Source organism: Argopecten irradians, chromosome 6 (genome assembly GCF_041381155.1).
Source record: "Argopecten irradians isolate NY chromosome 6, Ai_NY, whole genome shotgun sequence".
Classification (NCBI taxonomy): Eukaryota; Metazoa; Mollusca; class Bivalvia; order Pectinida; family Pectinidae; genus Argopecten; species Argopecten irradians.
Genome location: NC_091139.1, coordinates 35,287,141 through 35,313,794, shown reverse-complemented (window position 1 = coordinate 35,313,794; position 26,654 = coordinate 35,287,141). Strand labels below are relative to the sequence as shown.

At 35.6% G+C, this 26,654-nt stretch overlaps 1 protein-coding gene across 3 annotated transcripts; it reads right to left on the bottom strand.

Annotated features, from left to right (window-relative positions):
* Nucleotides 1–163: 163 nt before the first annotated feature.
* LOC138325732 (tyrosine-protein kinase Yes-like) lies at nt 164–24,727 on the bottom strand. 3 transcript variants are annotated; one of them, XM_069271585.1, is made up of 12 exons: nt 24,577–24,727; nt 23,073–23,301; nt 21,349–21,369; nt 18,394–18,490; nt 17,850–17,954; nt 16,041–16,132; nt 13,929–14,087; nt 13,403–13,549; nt 12,693–12,952; nt 11,894–12,047; nt 8,734–8,865; nt 164–5,480 (listed from the first exon to the last, which is right to left on the bottom strand). In XM_069271585.1, the coding sequence occupies exons 2-12, from the start codon at nt 23,233–23,235 to the stop codon at nt 5,260–5,262; spliced, it is 1,551 nt and encodes a 516-aa protein (XP_069127686.1). In that variant the 5' UTR covers nt 23,236–23,301; nt 24,577–24,727; the 3' UTR covers nt 164–5,259. The 3 variants fall into 3 exon arrangements, with proteins under 3 accessions (XP_069127686.1, XP_069127687.1, XP_069127688.1); XM_069271586.1 differs by lacking the exon at nt 21,349–21,369; XM_069271587.1 differs by lacking the exon at nt 21,349–21,369 and having other exon boundaries at nt 23,118–23,301.
* Between the last annotated feature and the right edge of the window lie 1,927 nt (nt 24,728–26,654).

The window sequence follows — 26,654 nt, the reverse complement described above, 5'->3', positions numbered from 1 at the left end:
CAGTACCTGGTAACTGCCTCATGGCTTTCCAAACTAATGGCCTAGGTGGAGGGCTAATGGTATTCACAATACAGTAACCACAGCAACTACTTGGCTTCCTCCTCCATCTGCCACTTTTGGTTTAAAAAAACAAACTTGCATTAAACAAAACTCAATCCAGAAATGCCTATGCCTTTTTTTATTTGTTACATGTATTTACAAATGGCAGATTATCAAAGAATTTATACAAATACACAAACACCTTATAAAATTGATGATTTTATAATATATTGTATACAAAAATAAAGTTAGATTCAACCTATTTATAGCAACAACATCCCACATTCAATTTGGAATTAACATGTTTGCTACATGACAACATTTCCAAAAACACCAAACAGTACGGTGTAGTATAATTAATCTACAAACCTAATTAATCTTGTGCTATTCGGATCAGAGTTACTTCCCCTTGTTTCACCTACTCCATTGTAGATAACTGAACTCGCAATGAGGGAGAGGAACTTCCAATGAGCGTGATGTGAATTAAACAGTTCAAGCAGTGTCAGATATTAGGAAGGAATGAAACAAATTGTCTCTGTGGAAATGATTAATAAGTACAGACCTGGTATTTGCGGCCATTTATTTATAATCATATGAGAAGTTTCTTAATTGTGCACACATACCTGCCAACCACAGTATAAGGGAGAACAGTGAAGTGTTAACCAGTAAGGCTAACCTTGTGAAAGGTACAGATGAAAGGAATGAGAACAGATTATATAAAATAATGGATAAAGAGAAAGTTGACAAGTACGTGTAGAAAACACAACATTATTATGACTAATTTACAAATGCATTTAGTTTAAAATCAGATTCTCGAGCGTAAGACCTTCAACATGTTTGTGCAATGATGATGCAACAGTATGTTAAAAGCCACAGGCCTTTGGCTCTATAGATATACCGACACCTCTACATATGTGTAATATATAGAGGTGTCCATAATGTATAGCCAAAAGCCTGTGGTTAATAACAAGTTGATCTTATCATATATGGAATTTGTTGAACATCAGGAACAAAAGGAATGTAAATATCGAAAAATGAATTTTTCTAAATTTTGTACATACCACATACATTTTGTTTTCATATCAATAAGTCACTCTCTTAAAGGGTGAAGCAACAAGTGAAAAAGATGCATGTGAGAAATAAAAAAAAAAATACATTAAGTACATTTTCCTTCAATCATATACAAATTCATTTTTCAAAGGCAGGAATGAGAAACTGGACCTTAAAAAGATCATGATATGTGACAGTAAAGATATATAGGAATGTATATATTTACCAAAAAAGATAAATGCCTGAAGGGCAGATGTAGAAAAAGTTATTGTAAATTCAACAGTTTACAAATTATCACATTGTTGTACAGCAGACTTTCTCAAACTTAATGTCAGAAACAACATTTATATATATCTGAAAGCTCAACAAGATGTGTACATTAACTATAAGGCAAACAAACTAAAGTACTGTACCTATTACTAATCATATTCACATCAATTCAGTTTTGTCAAAATATCGAGGAATGACGATTTAAAAGGACACAACATATTGAATTTTATTGGAGCAAAAGAGAGTTGGTGAACAGCACCGGAGAGTTAAAAAAAAAGAAGATTTCTATCCAGTGCTGTTTAAGATTTTTTCTCATTTATTTTGTTATCAAAATCAAACCAATTTCACATATGGTGCGCATGAAACTAAACAATGTTAGGCCGGAATTTTAACACAATGAATAATTCACCTTAATATAGAACAGTTTCTAGCTATCATATGGTATCGTCGAACAAAACACCATTGGTAAATTCCAAAGAAAACCTTGTCCTTATCCATTCTAAATATACATGTATTGGTATTTAAAATGCCTAGGTTTAATAATGAAAGTGAACCGGCACATAAAATCATGTAATTCCGTTAGCAGGCATGTGATATATATGTTACCATGTTTTTCCAAAACTTGTTGGTTAAGCATATTGTGATCATGCATACCTGCCAATTTAAGGCATAAGAAATTTGATCCAAACAATTTATATGATATCAAAACATTTTTTTTATCTAAAAATACAGAATAAAGATTAGTTTAAGAAATTTGATATAATAATGAACAGTTGTTCTATTGATCTTGTTACTTGGTACAGATTTCTAATCCTTGGTCTGCACAAAAAATGTAATTTAGAATTATCATATAAATATATATAGACAGAGGGTTGAAAGTGCTAGATCCCTGTGCTGAAAAACAATGAACACTTTCAACCTTCAATACATAGAAGTGCATGGTTACTGATCAAGCTAGAGTTTAATGGGTAGAAAAGATTTCACAATGGAATGTAGTTAATATATGAAATGCAGCTAAAACACTGACAACTGTTTTGACAAAGAGAATCTTACATGGGTCTGTCAAGTGAACAGGGATATCTCAACCCGAGTGAAAGAATTTGACTGTCAACCCGAGGCTTGCTGACAGTTGACATCCAAAGCCTTACATATCATTGTCAAGCGCATGTGTGAGCTGTCTCTTCCCTACCCTGGTAAAAGACAGACTTATCTTTTCCCAAGCATCCGTGGGATAACCCTGTCAAGTATAGGAGAAATTCTTTTCTTACTTAACATAATCTATGATTCCATGTAATGGACTATTAGATATGATACAATTGGAAGCACTTAATATGTAAAATATACTTTCTACAAATATAAACAACATGGCAAAAAATGAGGAAGGTACATCATGACATGAACATGTACGTGTTATCTAACAAATTAAGATTTAATCTTGGAAAAAAAGGTGAAAAATCTATAAAAATTGTTGTATTATAGTTCATCTTCCCCTTCCAGGGAGAGGGCTTATATAGGCATAGCCTGCTGCCCAATCCCTATTAAATCATTTTAATGATTTAATAAGATATTTTGAAATGAAATGAAATCTTCCCTTTTCTAATAATGATATGAATTCGTTGTATAGCACAATACCCTTGCTTATTCTCAAACGATAAGCTGTCATTATAAAATTACTAATCATGAATATGGGATTTTTGAACTGTCAGAATTTAAACTGATGGAAACTCAGTTATACGACAAGCAATACGCTATAATCAAGGAATGTCTTGATATATAATAATTGCTCATATTTCATGATTTGAAAACAAACAATAATTCAAAACAGTTGTAAATATTTATCTGTTAACCTGTGTCTTATCCATTTTGGAAAGTTAAATAAATATCTATAAAAAATTGAAAAATCTTTCAAAGTAAATTGAGGAACTTTTAATACACTGATCACATGAATTGAATATTTCATGATATCATTTTTTAGACACAAGCTTTGAGAGAATTTATCTCGCATGACATCTTCATGATGTGACTGAACCTGTCAGTGAGTGAATCCATGGAAATGAAAATGGCACTGATTATATAGGGTGTAGATGTCTAACTACTAGAGCCTCTCATTTTGTAGTCTCTAAATGAGCACACAAGATAATGAAACAAGCTGGATATGAATAGCTATTAGTACGTCGGCAACCTGGATTACATAAGGTGTTAAAATTAAAACAAACCTTTTCTGTACCATACATAAAGCTGTATAAAATCTGACTGTGCATTCATATAATTTTTATCAAAACAAAACATGCGATTCAAAAGATGAATACAAACATTACATATTCACAATGATAATTAACAACATAAAATGTATAATTATTTGTTCTATTTCAATATTGCATGGTGTTGACCATATATGACATATATCTATAAAAAATCTCTTGATGTTCTTTTACTGAACAAAAAAAATCATATTGTAAAAGAATCCTATATTGCAATCTTAAAGTTTGCCAACATCCTTGATATTCCAGGGATTTATATCCATGTCTGATCTATGTCATAGCAAAACTCAAGGCCCTGTCTGCCACAACAGATGAAACATAATTTGGTCTTTTAGTGTACATCAAAAAAATCAAATAACCGTGCACTATTAATATGACTTTGAAGGTGTTTTTCATCCTGGAATCCATTCAGTTTTATTACACCTGACATATTCCAGGGGTGAATATAATGACAGTGATAGTAATCCCTGGAATACCGAGAATGATCTTTCAATGAAACATGACATTATACACAAGTATTTCATAAACCAGATAAACTTTTTCTTCCACAAAATAAGTGATTTACATTTTTTATCTGTGCTCAATTTCCTTTTACTGGCGTAGTGATCACACATTAACAACACAACCAGACTACATTTGTACATACAGTCAAACCTCGATGTATCGAAGTTCAAGGGACCGTCAGAAAAACTTCGAAACATTGAGGCTTCAAATTATTCATGGTTGAAATTAAAAACGACTAAGTGTATCTTTGCCGTACTAATCGGGATTTAATAACGCAGCTTGTAAAAACAAAGCACCGGGTATCGGCCTGATCAGTGATATCAATTATCTTGATGATATCAAGCAAGCAACACAAGCTGTCATATAATCCCTATCGTCCGGCGAAGGGCCGTCGCGAGACAGCTAGGTGTGACTGCATACCGCGGGGTATCGGCGAACACCTGATCAGTACAGGTAAATTTTTATTCGAATCATCGAGTGTCAGTTACCTATGATTCTATAACAAATGGTCCATGAAAAAAGTTCGATACAGCGAGAAATTTGATTCATCGGAGTTCGAATCATCGAGGTTTGACTGTAGATATATTTTAGTACCGCATCAATTTTGAACTGTATGTTTCAGTCATTGAAGGTAAATTTTACACATCAAAAGATAGCATTTCTCACAATCATTGTAACCAAAATTACACGGACATCATTTTTTTGAGGCAAAAAATATACTGATAAAGTACTTGCACAAATACCACTGGTGTGCAAATTATAAAAGTTTTTATGGTAAAGTTAGTCTATATATAAAAACATATGATGAATGTTTTTGATTTTACTCTTATTTTACTTTCCAAGCTACGTCTGAGAAGAATTTCCATACTGACTGCACATTGCAAATTTTACATGTCTACATTTGTACATTGCCAATCATGCATCTTTTCACACTAGAAATATTATCCTGAATGGTCATTTCTCATTTTTTTTATTTACTTTGACTTGTATAGACATACTTACAACCTGAAAAGCTATCACAATACCCTTGTGTAAAGGGTAAAACAAATAATGAACAGCGACTTAGATAGCTTCATGTCACATTTCAGCTGATTTAAGAAATAGCTCAGAGCATGGCCCCTTGAACCTACAACATCTACATGTCTCCTGATTCCTTGTATGGTGTTTCCGCGGATACAAAGAAGTTATCGAAGAAGTCCTGTAGATACACGAATGTTGGCCTGGTTTCAGGGTTTCGTTTCCAACAGCTGAGCATGATTTCGTAGTAGGGATCAGGACAGGATACTGGTCCTCCTGTCATCTTCGGCATCCTGTAGCCTTTCTCTACTTTACTTAGTACTTCATGACCATTCATTCCTACAGAATAGCAAACACATGTACTCCATTTGGTACTTTTTAACAAAGTCTTAATCACAGAAATAATATATGTCTGATCATTTTGGTTTTCTCCCTGTTAACACCCCCCCCCCCCCTATCCAAACACCTTCCACCCCCATACATAATGGCCATTCAAAAGTGATTTTTATAAGGTACATAACACTTTTTACAAGCGTTGAAAGATAAATAAAGTTTTATTTTATTTAATTATTATACAGTAATATAATTGATTTTGTATACAAGTGATATATTTACATGTTTTTTTTTTATATACGAGGTATATCAAGATATATCCTTAATGGCTGTGAATGATGGCCTATGTCCAAGACATGTATACAATGTATTCTCAAATATATCTACCTTTATTTGAATAGGATACATAACTACTTACTAACAGCACCTTAAACAAGAGATCCCAGAGGGATCTTGGCGCCCACCAAAGAATGATCTATGTCTGACAACAGAAAGAGGGATCTTTTCCCTGCTTTTCAAACTTTTACTACATACTATATATGAACCTTGAGAAAGATCCTTTCAGTACTTTCTGAGATATGTAGCAGTAACAAACTTCAATTATCAAAATTCAAGATGGCTACCTGTCGATCATCTTGCTGACCGATCTGTCCCAAAATGCAATATGCACAACTAGGGTCGTAGGGGAACCTACATATAAAATTTGAGAAAGATTCCTTCAGTACTTTCTGGGAAATAGTGTTAACAAACTTTAACTATCAAAATCCAAGATGGCCGCCAGTCGGCTATCTTGTTGACCGATCACTCCCAAAATGCAATATGCACAACTAGGGTTCAAGGGGAACATGCATATGAAATTTGAGAGAGATCCCTTCAGTACTTTCTGAGAAATAGCGGTAACAAACTTTAACTATCAAAATCCAAGATGGCCGTCAGTCGGTCGGCCATCTTTGTTGACTGATTGGTCCCAAAATGCAATATGCACAACTAGGGCCCTAGGGGAACCTATATATGAAATTTGAGAAAGATCCCTTCAGTACTTTCTGGGAAATAGCGGTAACAAACTTTAACTATCAAAATCCAAGATGGCCGCCGGTCGGCCATCATTGTTGACCGATTGGTCCCAAAATGCAATATGCACAACTAGGGCCCTAGGAGAACCAACATATGATATTTGAGAAAGATCCCTTAAGTACTTTCTGAGAAATAGCGGTAACAAACTTTAACTATCAAAATCCAAGATGGCCGCCAGTCGGCCATCTTGTTGACCGATCTGTCCCAAAATGCAATATGCACAACTAGGGCCCTAGGAGAACCAACATATGAAATTAGAGAAAGATCCCTTCACAACTTTCTGAGAAATAGCGGTAACAAACTTTAACTATCAAAATCCAAGATGGCCGCCAGTCGACCATTTTGTTGACCGATTGGTCCCAAAATGCAATATGCACAACTAGGGCCCTAGGAGAACCTACATATGAAATTTGAGAAAGATCCCTTCAAAACTTTCTGAGAAATAGCGGTAACAAACTTTAACTATCAAAATCCAAGATGGCCGCCAGTCGGCCATCTTGTTGACCGATTGGTCCCAAAATGCAATATGCACAACTAGGGCCCTAGGAGAACCAACATATGAAATTTGAGAAAGATCCCTTCAAAACTTTCTGAGAAATAGCGGTAACAAACTTTAACTATCAAAATCCAAGATGGCCGCCAGTCGGCCATCTTGTTGACCGATTGGTCCCAAAATGCATATGCACAACTAGGGCCCTAGGGGAACCTACATGTGAAATTTGAGAAAGATCCCTTCAAAACTTTCTGAGAAATAGCGGTAACAAACTTTAACTATCAAAATCCAAGATGGCCGCCAGTCGGCCATCTTGTTGACCGATTGGTCCCAAAATGCAATATGCACAACTAGGGCCCTAGGGGAACCTTCATGTGAAATTTGAGAAAGATCCCTTAAGTACTTTCTGAGAAATAGCGGTAACAAACTTTAACTATCAAAATCCAAGATGGCCGCCAGTCGGCCATCTTGTTGACCGATTGGTCCCAAAATGCGATATGCACAACTAGGGCCCTAGGGGAACCTACATGTGAAATTTGAGAAAGATCCCTTCAAAACTTTCTGAGAAATAGCGGTAACAAACTTTAACTATCAAAATCCAAGATGGCCGCCAGTCGGCCATCTTGTTGACCGATTGGTCCCAAAATGCAATATGCACAACTAGGGCCCTAGGGGAACCTACATGTGAAATTTGAGAAAGCTCCCTTCTGTACTTTCTGAGAAATAGCGGTAACAAGAATTGTTAACGGACGGACGGACGGACGGACGGAAGGACGGACGGACGACGGACCACGGACGAAAGGCGATTTGAATAGCCCACCATCTGATGATGGTGGGCTAAAAACCTAACTTTGATATAACACAATAGAACTTTTTATCTGGACAAGGCAATCAGCCATGTGTTGGGGTTTCATAGAACTTATTAACCTGGATAAGGCACTCGGCCAAATGTTATGATTTCATATAACTTATTTATACCTGGATAAGGCACTCGGCCAAATGTTATGATTTCATATAACTTATTTATACCTGGATAAGGCACTCGGCCAAATGTTATGATTTCATATAACTTATTTATACCTGGATATGACACTCGGCCAAATGCAAGGATTTCATAGAACTTATTTATACCTGGATATGACACTCGGCCAAACGTTAGGATTTCATATAACTTATTTATACCTGGATAAGGCACTCGGCCAAACGTTAGGATTTCATATAACTTATTTATACCTGGATATGACACTCGGCCAAATGTTAGGATTTCATATAACTTATTTATACCTGGATATGACACTCGGCCAAATGCAAGGATTTCATAGAACTTATCTATACCTGGATAAGGCACTCGGCCAAATGTTAGGGTTTCATAGAACTTATTTATACCTGGATAAGGCACTCGGCCAAATGTTAGGGTTTCATATAACTTATTTATACCTGGATATGACACTCGGCCAAACGTTAGGATTTCATATAACTTATTTATACCTGGATATGACACTCGGCCAAATGTTAGGGTTTCATATAACTTATTTATACCTGGATATGACACTCGGCCAAATGCAAGGATTTCATAGAACTTATTTATACCTGGATATGACACTCGGCCAAATGTTAGGGTTTCATAGAACTTATCTATATCTTGGTAAGGCACTTGGCCAGATGTTAGGGTTTCATAGAACTTATTTATACCTGGATAAGGCACTCGGCCAAATGTTAGGATTTCATATAACAGGACACCAAACGACCATACGTCAGACTTGATACTGAACTTCCTGTCAAAGGCAGCTTCAGGAGCAGTCCACTTGATGGGAAACTTGGTATCTGTAATAAAGGAAAGGGTTGTATTGTGTGACAGCCAATTTCTGATAAGTCTTTATATATTACAGAGTTAGCTCCCTTGCGTTAAGTATCCATTGTGATGTCATTCCATTCATGATGTTTCCCCTAAAAGTATCATGTTACGCTCCCAAACACATGACGTCACAATCAATACCTACATGCAAGGGCAGATAACTCTGATATGCAAAGACAGAATTGAAAGCATATACAGTATATGCTAGGGCTGCTGCGGTTCACCGGTATATTGGGGTATTGCAATGCACCACCAAAAAATATTGTACCGCGATACAGTTTACCTGTACCGGTTTTTTACAATATATTTTCTTAGTATCATAATTTCATTAATTTGATATAATTAAAACGTCCTGTCATTAAAACAAAACCAGCAAGTTGTATTTGTTTTCCTTTCCGATAATATGAAGCCATGTGGGTATCCCTTTCGTTTTCATTCGATTCAGATGTCGGTCAAATGTTTGTAACTAACGTGTATAATGATTCAAACATTTGCATGACGTTGAATATAAACAATTTGACATTAGGCTAGTTTCTGAAATATTATCAAGATGATTCGCTCCATCAATCAACAATACCGGAATATCTAATTCTCTAAACACATTTAAGGCCCGGTGAATACATGGCTGCAGGGATTTTGCCAGCTTTTTCAGGCTTCATCGTCCGCCGCCATTTTTGATTTCCTACACGTGTCAAAACAACACTGCAAGCCGGTCAGCCCTTTGATGTTTAATCACGATCGTAAGCTTATTTTGCCTGGACAATTGTACGTAAATTTATTCATCATTTAGGTTCAAAAGTGTAAATATTTGCAGACACTATCATGTTTAGTTATTGCATTATTAGGTTACGATTGTCTGTAACAGTTAGCCTAGCATTTTCACAAACAGACTCGTATTTTTTTAAAACAAGAACACATTTGAACATTTTTGTTATCCAACAACATGGTTCAAATCGATGTAAAACTACATAACATAGCACTGTATGATTGTATAATGTAAAGGGTGTTTTTATTATGGAATATATACAAAATAGACAACACATATGTTAAGGTCAAAATATTGCAATACATATCACAATACAGTTGTTGTGTATCGCAATATATTGTGGTACGCTTCTGCCGTATCGCGGCAGCCCTAGTAGATGCCAACAAATATTTTCATATATAATTGCAGTGACAAATAAATATATTAACAAGAGGCCCAAAGGGCCTTAACGGTCATCTGACTACCTTGACAATAGTAAAATTAATTATATATGGTGTCACTTTGTCAGGATCATGTCAGGATCATTTTCAATTTCTTTCAACAAATTTTATTTCAAACAAGAGGCCCAAGGGCCTTTAAATATAGGAAATTAATTAGACATAGTGTCATGGTAGTCATCTTCGATTTGGGATCAACCAGAGATGTAACAATACTTTGTCTGGACCATGTCAGGATCATTTCATGCAAGTTTCAGCCAAATCCCTTCGGTAGAACTTGAGAATAAGTTCAAAATGTGTTTTCAAGATGGCGGCTGTGACGGCCATCTTGGATTTCGGATTGACCCAAAAAATAACAACACTTTGTCGGGACCATGTCAGGATCATTTCATGCAAGTTTCAGCGAAATTGCACCGGTAGAACTTGAGAAGAAGTTCAAAATGTGTTTTCAAGATGGAGACTGTGGCTGCCATCTTGGATTTCAGATCGACCCGAAAAATAACAACACTTTGTCGGGACCATGTCAGGATCATTTCATGCAAGTTTCAGCCAAATCGCACCGGTAGAACTTGAGAAGAAGTTCAAAATGTGTTTTCAAGATGGCGCCTGTGGCGGCCATCTTGGATTTCGGATCGACCCGAAAAATAACAACACTTTGTCGGGACCATGTCAGGATCATTTCATGCAAGTTTCAGCCAAATCGCACCGGTAGAACTTGAGAAGAAGTTTAAAATGTGTTTTCAAGATGGCGGCTGTGGCGGCCATCTTGGATTTCGGATCGACCCGATAACAACACTTTGTTGGGACCATGTCAGGATCATTTCATGCAAGTTTCAGCCAAATCGCACCGGTAGAACTTGAGAAGAAGTTCAAAATGTGTTTTCAAGATGGCGGCTGTGGCGGCCATCTTGGATTTCGGATCGACCCGAAAAATAACAACACTTTGTCGGGACCATGTCAGGATCATTTCATGCAAGTTTAAGCCAAATCGCACCGGTAGAACTTGAGAAGAAATTTAAAATGTGTTTTCAAGATGGCGGCTGTGGCGGCCATCTTGGATTTCGGATCGACCCGAAAAATAACAACACTTTGTCGGGACCATGTCAGGATCATTTCATGCAAGTTTCAGCCAAATCGCACCGGTAGAACTTGAGAAGAAGTTCAAAATGTGTTTTCAAGATGGCGGCTGTGGCGGCCATCTTGGATTTCGGATCGACCCGAAAAATAACAACACTTTGTCGGGACCATGTCAGGATCATTTCATGCAAGTTTCAGCCAAATCGCACCGGTAGAACTTGAGAAGAAGTTTAAAATGTGTTTTCAAGATGGCGGCTGTGGCGGCCATCTTGGATTTCGGATCGACCTGAAAAATAACAACACTTTGTCGGGACCATCTCAGGATCATTTCAGGTAAGTTTCAGCTCAATCCCACTGGTCAAACTTGAGAAGAAGTTCAAAATGTGAAAAGTTAACGCACGGCGGACGGCGCACGGCGCACGGCGGACGGCGCACGGCGGACGGCGCACGACGACGGACGAAACATGATGACTATAGGTCATCCTAAGGGTCAGGATGACCTAAAAATTAAAAGGTATATACAAACTGTACATTTACTGTCTGGAGGTGTTTATGATGATTTCTTATACTTAAGTAAAATTGAATTTTGACTAGTTGAATGAATTATACTTTGGCTCATTTAAACTACCTCAAATTAATATATTTCAATAGCTACATACCCCAGGCAAATGATCACAACAAAAACAACAGGTTAAGTATAAAATTAAACATATTTACGTTCTTGAGCTTCATAAATATCTTCCTGTATGAGCCTGGCTAGTCCAAAGTCCGCCACCTTCACTTCGTTATTCTCCCCAACAAGGATGTTGGCCGCCCTTAGATCTCTGTGGACGAAGTTCTCTCTTTCCAGGTATGCCATGCCATCAGCAATCTGAGGTGTCGGGGAAAAAAATCAATATAATATTCGTTGTGTTGGACTGTGGTAAAAATAAGTTTAAATGACACTGAGGTAGGTGTGGAGAGGTTTATCATTGTAAAAGTCTTACCCAAGTCAAACATTGAAATTTACATACTTCATCTGGTTTTAATAACTAAGATACCGCTACATACAAAGTGTGACTGACACATTTATAAAATGACGTTAAAGAATATAAAATATATGAAGAGATTTAGAAATTTTGCATTGTCATAGGCAATAGAAAACTACTATAAACGAGTATTCTCTAGGAGATATATAGTTTAAAGATTGTTTTATGGTAATTATCTTTTTGTCCACCATACCTGTGCGACACTGAATGTTTAATGGTAAATATCTTTCTGTCTGCCTTACTTGTGCGACAGTAATTGTTTTATGGTAAGTATCTTTTTGTCCATCATACCTGTCCAACACAGAATGTTTAATGGCAAATATCTTTCTATTCGCCTTACCTGTGTGGCAATAATTGTTTTATGGTAAGTATCTTTCTGTCCACCTTACACAAATATCTTTCTGTCTGCCTTACGTAAGTATTCTTCTGTCCGCCTTACCTGTGCGACACTGAATGTTTAATGATAAGTATATTTCTGTCCGCCTTACCTGTGCAGCTATATCCACTAGGATTGGGAATCCTATATGTTTGCCCTCGTCCTTCCTGAGATAGTCTAGCAGTGCCCCATTGACCATCAGTTCAGTGATAATCCACAGCGGCTCTGTGGTGGAGCACACTGCAAGCAGCTGTACCAGTTTACGGTGACGTAACTTATGCATGAGCTTAGCCTCCTGTAAGAAATCCTGTGGAGTCATGGCACCTGGCTTCAGGGTCTTTACAGCAACATCCACAGTATTCCTCCATTTCCCTAACAACAGTAGAGTTACCAGCTTTAGATTTGTTATAAAATTATCTACACAATTTGACAAATTAAAGTGACCTACTCCTAGTGTCTCAAGGTATAGGGGAAAGGGTCTGAATAACTTTAAATATCAAAATATACACTATTTATTATATAAAATGTCTCTCCACTAAATTTTCGGTACAGAACCTTTGTCAAGAAACATACACTGCATTTAACTTTTCAAGTCAACATTTTGCTACCATCTGTTGGTTTAAAATCACTCTATCTATGACATCAACACATTATAAAGGTAAAACGGCGGATGTGCCAAACATATGCCTGAAGCCCCCACCCTAACAAATTTGGACATTAAGTCATGTAACAATCTAAAGACAAAAATTTTCACTCCTGTTATCAAAGATTTATCATGATGAAAGTTGATTGCTATAAAATTATTTGTCATTTCAAGTGTACCTGCATGGACATCACCAAAGCAACCACTTCCAAGCTTCTTGATAAGCTTCACAGACTCCCTGGCTACTTCAAGCTCTCGGAACTGAACCATGGGGCGGATCTTTGGACAGGCTTCTCCCAATTGACAACACAGTCCATCACCAACAGCTGTGAATAAACAAATATGACATGAAGTTTGTATTTTGTCTTATTTAGTAATATGAAGATATAAGAATAAGGTGCCAAGTGATCAGCTGTATACAATCTTTTTTTTCTTTTGAGCATATTTATACTGGAATAGACCCTTTTCTAAACTTCTAAGATATGATAAATTCGTAAAGAGCTATCTAAACTTAGGTAAAAAACTACACTTGTTCAACTCGTTTAACTCACTCATTCCCAAAATTTCATAATGAACTGATCTAGTCTTTGGTTTAGAAGAGCCTAAATATCCCTTCAGGGTTGAATGAGTCAATTATGTAAATAATATATACCTAGTATTCAGCATAAGAAAATCCAACCCTAACCTTGATGGTTTGATACTTACACTGGTAATGGGCGATGAGTTGTAGCATGCTTTTAAAGGTTCGCCTTGGACTAATATAGAATCCTCCATTGTCCATCTTACGAATTCTGTAGTGTTTCACACATGCGTCAGCTGTCTTGAGGTCGTGGTCACGAATCGATAGCACATATGATGCCTTATCTGGGAAAAAAGTAATTGAGTACTGTATTTTAAATGGATGCAACACAACATTTTGTCATAGCATATTATTTTCTCGCATCCTCAACACTGTGAATATAAAGGTAAAGATTTAAACCAGAGGGCCTGTATCGCTCACCTGGTTTTTTTTTAGTAATTATCACAAGACTCTGACAAGTAGAAAAATAAGCAAAACTGACTCCCAAAGTTTAATTTTGAATCACAACCATACATTGATGCTATTGATACCATACAAATATGCTATCCAATACATAGGTTCAGAGACAAAGTAATTTATATGAAAATAGTAGCCTAATTGACCTTTTTGACCCCGCATCTATTGCCATCTAAGGCCGTGGAGGTCAGCCCTATCATTTGTACAATTTCAAATCACAACCCTATATGGATGCTACCATTGCATTATGAGTGCTCTTCCATGCTTAGTTGCAGAGAAGAAGTAGTGTATGTGGAAATAGCTAAATTGCCCCTTTTGACCCCACCCTTCAGGCCCCCGGAGGGTTAGCCCAATCATTTGCAAAATTTTGAATCCAAACCCTATAAGGATGTAACCATTGCATTATGAGCGTAATCCCATGTTAAGTTGCAGAGAAAAAGTCATTTATATGGAAATTGACCACTTTTGACCCCACACCTCAGGCCCCAGGGGGTCAGCCCTATCATTTGCAAAATTTGGAATCCCCACCCTATAAGGTTGCTACCATTGCATTATGGGTGCTATACCATGCTTAGTTGCAGAGAAGAAGTCATATATATGGAAATAGCCAAATTGATCCCTTTTGACCACGCCCCTAAGGCCCCCGGGGGATCAGCCCTATCATTTGCACAATTTTGAATCCCCACACTATAAGGATGCTACCATTGCATTATGGGTGCTATCCCATGCTGAGTTTGTGAGAAGAAATTGTTTATAAATAGCCAAATTGGCCCCTTTTGACCCCTCCCCTCAGGCCCCCTGGGGGTCAGCCCCATCATTTGTACAATTTTGAATCCTTACCCTATAACGATACTACCATTGCATTATGGGTGCTATCCCATGCTTGGTTTCAGAGAAGAAGTCGTTTATATGGAAATAGCCAAATTGACCCCATTTGACCCCACCCCTCAGGCCCCCGGGGGGTCAGCCACATCATTTGTACAATTTTGAATCCCCACCCTATAACGATACTACCATTGCATTATGAGTGCTATCTCATACTTAGTTTCAGAGAAGAAGTCGTTTATATGGAAATAGCCAAATTGACCCCATTTGACCCAGCCCCTCAGGCACCCGGGGGGGTCAGCCCCTTCATTTGTACAATTTTGAATCCCCACCCTATAAGGATGCTACCATTGCATTATGGGTGCTATCCCATGCTTGGTTTCAGAGAAGAAGTCGTTTATATGGAAATAGCCAAATTGACCCCTTTTGGCCCCGCCCCTCAGGCCCCTGGGGGGTCAGCCCCATCATTTGTACAATTTTCAGTAAGTAGCCCATAAGGATGCTACCAATCAAATTTTGTTGAAATCCGACCAGCGGTTATGGAGAAGAAGTCGATTGTTGACGGACGCCGGACGCTGCGGTATCCCATAAGCTCACTTCGGTCCTTCGGACCAGGTGAGCTAAAAATGATTAATTTTGTCTCGTGATAAGGCAATCTTTATGTTAAATATCGTAAGTCCCATAGGCCACCAAAAAGTAATTTGAATTAAAAAGAAATTTTAATATTAGTATTAACAATCAACGTAATTCAAAGCATCACTCCTATTCAGATTAAATACATGATATACCTGGTAACACATTAACGATGCCAAAAAATAATTCACTCATGTGATGATTAATTTTAAGTGAAAACAATGAAAATGAAGACTTATTCTTTACTTGTATACAAGAAACAGATAAGAAGCTAAGGCATTAAAGATATTACAACACTTATTGTAATGTCAGACAATAGTTACCTGCCGACTCCCTGACGAGGAAGGTTCCTGTGGCATTGCCTGGCAACATAAGCTGTTTCTCTCCCTCCTTCCTGTCCACATTATACCACCAACTGTCAAACACAAACGTTTTATCACTTAATATTTAATTCATGTTCTCCTTCTTACCTAACATAATACAATAGCCATGAATCCTTCTAGACCACGAGTATTGTGCTGTAATTATAAACAATACAATAGCCATGAATCCTTGTAGACCACGAGTATTGTGCTGTAATTGTAAACAATACAATAGCCATGAATCCTTCTAGACCACGAGTATTGTGCTGTAACTGTAAACAATACAATAGCCATGAATCCTTCTAGACCACGAGTATTGTGCTGTAATTGTAAACAATACAATAGCCATGAATCCTTCTAGACCACGAGTATTGTGCTGTAACTGTAAACAATACAATAGCCATGAATCCTTGTAGACCACGAGTATTGTGCTGTAACTGTAAACAATACAATAGCCATGAATCCTTCTAGACCACGAGTATTGTGCTGTTATTGTAAACAATACAATAGCCATGAATCCTTGTAGACCACGAGTATTGTGCTGTAATTGTAAACAATACAACAGCCATGAATCCTTGTAGACCACGAGTATTGTACTGTTATTGTAAACAATACAATAGCCATGAATCCTTCTAGACCACGAGTATTGTGCTGTTATTGTAAACAATACAATAGCCATGAATCCTTCTAGACCACGAGTATTGTGCTGTTATTATAAACAATACAACAGCCATGAATCCTTGTAGACCACGAGTATTGTACTGTTATTGTAAACAATACAATAGCCCATGAATCCTTCCAGACCATGAGTATTGTGCTGTTATTGTAAACAATACAATAGCCATGAATCCTTCTAGACCACGAGTATTGTGCTGTAATTATAAACAATACAATAGCCATGAATCCTTCTAGACCACAAGTATTGTGCTGTAACTGTAAACAATACAATAGCCATGAATCCTTCTAGACCACGAGTATTGTGCTGTAACTGTAAACAATACAATAGCCATGAATCCTTCTAGACCACGAGTATTGTGCTGTAATTATAAACAATACAATAGCCATGAATCCTTCTAGACCACGAGTATTGTGCTGTAATTATAAACAATACAATAGCCATGAATCCTTCTAGACCACGAGTATTGTGCTGTAACTGTAAACAATACAATAGCCATGAATCCTTCTAGACCACGAGTATTGTGCTGTAATTATAAACAATACAATAGCCATGAATCCTTCTAGACCACAAGTATTGTGCTGTAACTGTAAACAATACAATAGCCATGAATCCTTCTAGACCACAAGTATTGTGCTGTAACTGTAAACAATACAATAGCCATGAATCCTTCTAGACCACGAGTATTGTGCTGTTATTGTAAACAATACAATAGCCATGAATCCTTCTAGACCACGAGTATTGTGCTGTAACTGTAAACAATACAATAGCCATGAATCCTTCCAGACCACGAGTATTGTGCTGTAATTATAAACAATCAATTAATCCTCATTCAAAGTGATTGTTATCTAGGGAAAAAGTTTATCCTGTGCCAAACCACATCTAGGTGTTCTTTTGTAATTACAGCAACATAATAGTTAGTGGTTGCAACATATTGGTTGAGAACATTTTCATCATGAGAAACATCTCTCCTTGAATCTTTGTGTAAACTTATTTTAGCTAATGTACATGAATCATGTCTGTTTCAAGCTTCCATCTTAGAATAGCTGTATTTATAAATTGATATGCTGTATTGTTAGTAGCCGAATACTTACTCTTGTGCCTGTGGTGTATTGTCGTCCTTACAGACATAGTTACTAGGGATGTATCCAGTCTGACCAGTGGTCATGTGACGTGCCATCCACCAATCACAGTTTTGACTATAAATAAAACAAAAGTTTCATTAATGTAAAATGTCAGTAAGAGGTAAGTAAACCTCACCATAAGTAGTTATAAATATTAACTAGAGTCGATACTTAGATAATTTTCTTCAAAATACTCCTTGGTAATTTGTAAGTACTCTAAGTATGTTACTTCTAATTACAAAAAGATATGTAATCCACTGTTTTGACCAACATACAGAAAATTGATGATCAATCAGCCTTACCGTAAAACACAATAGAAATAGTAAGACACAATTGATTCAGTCTGGCAGTAATTACCCCCTGCAAGCTTAGGACTACTTTGCATTACAATGAACTTTTCCCAATTAGTGCAGAACATATCCATGGTTAAACTTTTTTGGATGCTTTTAAGTTCTTGGATCAATTTCTGTGTATTCGTAACATGCTGTATGAGTGAGGTTATAAAATCACATGCCTGGATTCTTCAACCTCCAATCGGTCGCCTTTCTTAAATGATAGGTCATCATCATTGATGGCATCAAAGTCATACAGAGCACGCACAGTATTGGACTCTGAAATGAAAAATATTCGTAAGGTGTCTTGTTTTTATCATACCAATACTAGAACATGTACCACGTAATGACGTCACAATTTGTAACTAATTATAACAGCAGGGATGATAACTCGGTAATATGCAAAGACGGCATTGATTTACCATCTGTTACAAAAATTCTTTACAAATGCTTTTATATAGATTTATATCGATAATTTACTGGTATATATACATAAGTTTATAAATGTCTTTGTCACATATAGAGATGGTCCACAATGTTAATGCATATCTTCACAATATTATAACTACACTATTGTATGTGTTGACGGCTTCTCCAGAAAAAAGTCTACCCCTCCTTATAAGGTACAGGGCTCAATGGTTTTTTTTGTTTGTTTTTAATTTAACTGTATAGTAGCTATAGGGTATAAAACACATATTTCATTAATGATAACATATTAAAGGTCAAAATCTACCAGAGGATAAATTTTTATAAAATATATAGCCTAAATATTATAGCCATGCAATCGGATTAATAATGCTGCTAATTGACCAATTTTTGCTAAATCTAGATTAAATATATGTAATATAGAAAAATATTGATAAAAGCTATTTGTTTGCATTCAATTAATTTTTGGTTATTCTTTCAAATCTGTCTATAATTTGAGTAAACAAGCTCAGCTTATTTGACGAATTTAATTTAGACCCTTATATAATTATAACTAGTATGAAATTCCATTGCCTCATAGAATAGCCTAGGAAATACATAGTCTGAACCTATAGATTATGAATCTGTACAAAGTGGTAACCAGATGAATCTATTTAATCTTTTATGACATTCTCAGATCACATTCTTATCTTTGATAATGAATATCTCTGCTATTTCAAAACACAAATAAAACATCAGGGCTGGGGTGAGAGGTTGGTTGTGTGAAGCCATATTAAAAGCAGTATAGCCTTTATAGGATTATTGAGAAATTGACCTTTTTGTGATGTGAAGTAGCGAAGCTGCATCAAATGTGCTGTGGTCAGAAATCATGAATGCAGAAATAAGCAAGTGTGGGAATGATGTTGAATTACAAAATGATTGAATGACAAGTATTAAAAATCAACATAAAGTTTTCATTAGTTCTAAATCTGAATATACAGACAAGAATGCCCACAAAATGTTTTACTGTTTACATCCTCAAACTTTGTGTTTACATGTTGGCTTTACACTTCAATTATAAACATGTACACTTGCGGCTAATTAATGATTTCAGTTAATGATTGAAGATGTCATCGACACATTGAAAAACTAGTATATTATAAATGTTTTTACCAGGTAATTGAGAACAAAAGTGTCACTCAACTATGCCCTATACATTACAACAAACAGTAATGATATATTTAATATGTTAACACCAAGAAATGTGTAAATCAAAGTCAATTCAAAAGAAAGAAAGGACAGAGATTATTAAGGAATTTCCTTAAAACACAATTACATTTAAAAGCCCACTACCTTTCCGCAACAAAATTTAAAAGTTTCTTAAAAACATTAATAACATAAAATATATATTGATGGCCAAAGATGAGGTAATTATAATTACAACACCAAACATTTGCAAGATTTCCTGTGTGATATAGGATAACTAGATATTCATTTTGCTGTTTTGCAGTCTGCCACAGTGACAGTCAACTACCAGGCAGTATTTAGAAAGGTGGCAGGAAACATAAGACAACCTGTGTTATTGAAATTAACATTTTTTTTATTTTAATTTTTTTTTTCATAAGATGATGAGTATTGACGGTAAGGTCATAACTTTTGTGACTCTACAAGATTATCGATCTCGCTTTACATTTCCATTTTAAAATCAAAAGCTGTTTCGAAAGGTAGTGGGCCTTTAAATACAATATCAAGAAACCTTTAAAATTCAGACAGGTTCAATGTTGAAGTCATCAGAGTAAATTGAAATTACCAGGGTAAGCAACACTTATATACACATGTACCAATTTAAATAGAATAGAAATGAGATACATGTACACAGAACAAATTAAACACAGAGATGGCTGATGTTGGTCTGCAGTGTATACATGAACCTAATCCGAGATACAGGGATCTAGATACATCAATCACAGCAAATACATACACACATAATAATGATACCACTTCTCATCTATGATTATGTTTAAATTACATACACAATATTTATACTAGTATATTTATAAGGAAACAAAACTTTAGTTATTTAAATCACATAGAGGTCATAATAATGCACTCATAACAAAAATTATGAAGTAAAAACTACATAACACATGAAAACAAACTAGCTGCACCTGCAAATGATTTGTGCTACAAAAGTGCTTTCAAAGGATTACTGCTTGTGAGTAACCATGGTATGAAAGAAAAAGAAACAACTGATTTCATAGACCAAAACTTCAAAAGTTGAAACCATGGAAATAACCATGGTATGAAAGAAAAAGAAACAACTGATTTCATAAACCAAAACTTCAAAAGTTGAAACCATGGAATTAAATAAAATCTCATCTCTGACTGTTTTTATCAAAAGTCAGAAATAAAACATTTATTGTGCTACCTTTGCAAAGATCATCTGTATAAAACAGAGTTATTTATCTTTGTGGGTAGGTTGATTGTAACATCATGTATGTGTGAGTGTAATGGAGTAATATGCTTCAGAGAAAACAGCGTAATCTGATACCTACCCATAAAGGACATAACTCTGTGTTATATGCAAAGACGGAATATTGAACAGAGGAAATATCACTTGCAATAATTGTCAGTCAAACCAATTAACTATTAATTAATAAAGATAACAATGTATTTCCAGAACATGCCATATAATGGGATCAGTGATAAAAACAAACCAGAACATCACTCACCTCTCGAGTGTGGGAAATAGCCTTGAGAAATGGATATCAGTGATTAATATGTGTGCTATAATTATATATATTAAAACCAACTCTCAATAGGCCATAATAGAAAATGGCGCAACTTCATATCATTGTCATGTAAACGTGTGTACCTTGTGAATATATTTATATATATATATATAACCTGTTTACCAGATAAAAGTGCTGATCCTGAGTTGTAAAGTACTACTGCGGTATTAACCACAATAATGAAATGAAAGGGACTCTGTACATGATAAGAGAGTTTTTTTGATGTTGACATGTTAGTAATTGACCGTCTATAGTCTGTTATTATATTTAAATTTTAATAACATAATGAATAATTAATGTGTCAATACACTTTAATTTACAAGTTTCTACATTTCTCCAAACATATTTCAAAAGTATGCCTTGTACCATTCACTTTTCTATATATTGCCTGAAACATATACTATTGATAGTTTTATCTTCTATCTGTACATGTATAGTCATCATCAATTCATCATCATCATCATCATCATCTTATATTATTGATATATCCCTAAAATATTTGTGATTTCAGTACACTTGCGATATTTTTAGATTTGTTACTTATAGGCATCTACAAGCTAAGACAAATTCTTAAAGACTTAAGTTAACCCCAATTTCAATATTGGAACATGAATCAAATCTTTCTGCTAGTAATGTATATGTAAGACTCAATTTATACCAATTACCACAAATATATATCTACTGTACATATAACTAAAGCCTAAGCTTTGACAGATCCTCTCAGCCTCCTGTATTACTGCATGCAATACACTATATATAAATAGAGGATATTCCTTATTTCTTGATGAATACCAGTTATATTTCATAGAGTGAGGTCGAAACTTTGATATTTTTCACGAGTGCGAAGCACGAGTGAAAAATATTAAAGTTTCCATCTCACGAGATATTACTGATATTCATTAAGAAACAAGGAATATCCTATTTATTACATTTATTTGCTCACTTCCATTTACAGAAGACCATCACTACTAGTCCCGCCAAAGGTTATTTTGCCATTGTATTTCGCAGTTATTTGCCTTTGCGATTATTACGTCATATTTTTGTGAGCACCACATCATATTTATACACAAAAATATCATAATGATGTCATTTTCGCCCACAAACTAATGATGTAGCAATCAAAATGATATTTTCACTGTCAGTGCTGCATTCTGATTGGTCTAAAGTGAGTGGAAATATAAATTTTGATATTTTCACCAGAGTGAAGTATGTCGCTTTTTTATTCACATTAAAACCTTATATTTCACTGCGAAAAATGTAATAATTACTAGCAATGCAGCATTGCTGTATTGGTAACTAAACAACAGATCTACATTCCTTAAATTACCACTCATCTCCTCAACATCGGACACAAATTACCACTCATCTACTCAATATCGGACACAAATTCAAAGTTAACATCAATTTTGGTCACAATGATATAGAGGTACTAACACTATTCAGTGTAATATATAAATAGAGCATGACATACAATCTGCTTTTGACAAAAAAAATTCTTCAAATCTGCAGTGGAAGTGCATTCAATATTTCTAATTGATGATTATCATCTCTATACACTGTACGTCATGTTATTTGTGATAATCTACTTTTATAAATTGAATGATTTAGCAAGCATTAGATATCAAGCAATGAATCTATGATAAGCATGGCTTCACAGCACTCACCTCTACTGGAGGGCGGGGGTGGCAAAGGGCGGACAGGACTCGTACTGTTAATCACCACGTTGACATCATTCACGTGGAGGGAAACTGCCTGATTGTCAACTTCGTTCACCGGTGGTGGCTGACGTGTCGGCGGGCGCTCAGGGTCACTCAGGCACTGGCCCATGGTTCTGCTAACTGTTAAAGTTTTCTCTCATCAAACTGCTGATGTGTTGAGGCCTATGGGTCAACTCTTTTTTAAAAGAAAAAGACAGAAATGTTATTCAAATGGATTTTTTCAGAAGTTTAACAAAAGCCAAAGTTCTTGTTAATTTACATTTTATTAACACATAACCATTAATCATGAAATTTTAGAGCATCTATTCCAGTTTTCAAATACATGCAGACATCAATTCGAAATGTGTACCAGTGTAAACGACAATTGTGTATATATCTGGAAAATTGAAATCAATGATAGATTATTACTTGGAATAAAAAATTTGTGTCTATCTTTGTGATTCACAAGCTACATGTACCATGCACCTTAAATAATTGCTGTATTACAAGCCACCTATCTCCTATAAAACCTAATAAACATTTTTGCACTACAGGGCATTTTCTCTTTGAATTTGGGAAATTGTGTGACAAACCAAACAAGATTTGGATAAATTATGAAATATGAAATAAAGCATAACAAATAAGATTTTTTTATTTCCAGTGTAGTTTATGTACTTTTCTGAAGCTAATCCACAAATATTTAAAGCCTTAACCAACTACATGTAGCTTAACTTCATGCAATCTTTTTGGATAAGTTTTCAAGAAACCTAAATTTTGGGAAATTTAAGTCTTGAATTGGGAAAAAATAAGAGGTTTAATGTTTTGCCATGGGAAATAGGGCCTAAAATCATCTAAAATCACATATTAAGGTGTAAAGTAGGCACTCTTTGTAAAGTTGACTGAAATATGAAAGCACAGAAACACACTAGATGATAATATTAACGTATTAAATATTTTGTGTATTGCCCCCTCCCTCTCCACTAGCTTTATAGGCACTATACGTTACGTATATCCCAGTGCCATCCATTAAATTATGTATAGATTATAGAAAACCGCATTGGCCAATGATATATTAGCTCTTGCCTGATGATCTTCGGGATTTCCCAATATCATTGTATGTATGTCGCACTGGTCCCGAAATGCCTGTTACCTGCACGACATATTACTTACCTGTTGATAGTGAACAATTTTAACACGTTTTCGGAATGTTTCTATCAAATATTAAAACAGTGAGTAGAACTAGAATTAATTAAATGATATGACTAACAAAATATTACATTATTTGTACTAAAATTCACATCCGAGGACAAAATTTGAGTTCATTTATTTTTGGAACCGATTTCAGATTTGTTGACAGTTTGTGAAAAGACACACCTGTCATTGAAATATTGGTCAATCCCTTAATCATTTAAAAGCAGAAATATAAATTTCACACACGTATATAAGTTTGTAACATACTTTTATAACTTACCTTATAAACAGACTTATATCTGGGAGGAATCCCATCGAAAATTAACTTTAAAACTCTTGTCTACTTCATTTCAACCAGGAAGTCAGGCCGGAAGGAGAGGCATGTCTCGCATTATCACGTGAGGTCTCGCCGTATAGCGAGAACAGTATCTATCAAGAGTTGTCGCTCTTCGCACACAAATGTTCTTCTTGACAGGGGTATCGCAGTAATTATATTTAACACTGTTTAATCTCTGGTATCACTTTGGGCCGTTTAACGGCCACTCAGTGATAGCAAAATATTTTGCATGAAGATACATTATGGTCAGCTGCATATTGTATGCTATTCATGATATCCGATTTCTTCTCCGCTCATGGTACAATTTGTAATTCCAGAGGTCAAAGGTCAAAGACGGGGTTGGGGATTCACATTTTCACTGTTTAAGTCCTAATATTAAATTAAATGCTACAACATAGATTACATTTTTTGTAGGTTTTGCTGTAAATATTGGTATTGTGAAGGTCAGTTCAGAAAACTGATGAAAAATTCAATAAGTAGGTCACAGTGACCTAGTTTTAATATTTTTGCTGAAAAACTAGGATTTTTCAATTATTTGATAGCTGGAAATTGGTGTTCAATATTGCATAAGGATCTTGGCATGACCTGCTTAAGATGATTACACACAAGAGTCACATTAGCTAGGTCATTTGCATAGATAAGGTCATATTCAATGAATGGTATCATCTGTCCACTCAGCTTTAGTCCGCTAAACCTGCCTATAATATTAGGCTTTTTTTTTTTTTTTTTTTTGCCTAATATATATTAGGCAAAAAAAAAATAAATTAAAAAGCCTAATATTATAGGCAGGTTTAGCGGACTAACTCAGCTTATGCTGTTTTTCCATGTTTAAAACATGCTTTTAAATTAGTTAGACTGGTTTTATGAGCTTAATTCAAGCAACGCCTTCACTGAGGTAGGATGTTAGAATTGTGTCTGCTTCCCCACTGCATGATTGCATTTATATAAGGCCTAAGTACTGCATAATGTATCTTCATGCAAAATATGTTTTGCTTAGCACCGAGTAGCCGTAAACGACCTTTCCGAAAAAAGTCTTCTCGGTAATAAGAACGACGACGGGAAACATGATACGACTGGCGTTATGAAAATTTGTTTTTGATTTAGATAGGTCTATTTTAATTGAATTGTTTCGGGCCCAGTTTCACAAGCATTCCTTAACTTTAAAGAATTCCTTTACTTAAAATTTCCCGGCATAAATTAATATAGTGCCGAGACAATATATCCTACTTGAGAAATCAAAATACATATCTTACAAATAGAAAATGAACCCCCATATATCCCATTCTAAACACAGGGATCTGAGAATTAGTTACAAATTATATGATCATGGACCCACCAGAGTGCCCTAAGACCATTTTTAGACGTTTTAGAGGTCTAGATAAAAAAACGATAAAAATCATATTCTGCATGGTACTATATACGAGCAAAGGGTGGAAAACCTTAGACCTCAAAATTTCCAACCCGCCCACCTTTAGCGGCTTTAAAAACACATTTCTAGTATATCGTCATAAAACCGGTTACTACCGTTGGAAATAGCGATAACTTTCCTTTCGTAATCATCCTACACATCTATACAAGGTGCCGTTATTACAAGATACAAGATACAAGATACAAGAAACCTTATTTAGTGTCGAATATATAAAACATGGTAACATAAGCTCGTTCGAGCTTGTATTTCGACAAAACAAAGTATATTGTATATATAACAGAAATTAAAACTAAAGCATCACAGTTGTCAGTAATTATAAGTACAGGCACTACATAAGCTATCACAGAATTTTTCACAAATTTATATTAAAGGGGTGACAACACAAGCAACAAAGCAAACCAAAATAAGAAAATAAAATAAAGACATAAAGACATGTGTTACACCACAGGATGCAGGGAGACATTAGGAACAAAGTTTACACTTACAGTCCGGGCCGTCCCACTTACGGAGCAGCCTCCGAAACTCTGCATAGTTTTCAACCTTACGCAGGTCATTTGGGAGGCTGTTCCATATGCGGGACGCCTCGTACCTG

Bases quoted from the DNA above. Each gene is read 5' to 3' on its own strand.
- LOC138325732 (XM_069271585.1), bottom strand. From the start codon at position 23,235: ATGGGCCAGTGCCTGAGTGACCCTGAGCGCCCGCCGACACGTCAGCCA. The intron at 14,088-16,040 runs GTAACTATTGTC...CTTTTTTCCCAG, and splicing joins CCTCGTCAGGGAGTCGGCAG to ATAAGGCATCATATGTGCTA. The intron at 13,550-13,928 runs GTAAGTATCAAA...GTTTATTCACAG, and splicing joins ACTCATCGCCCATTACCAGT to CTGTTGGTGATGGACTGTGT.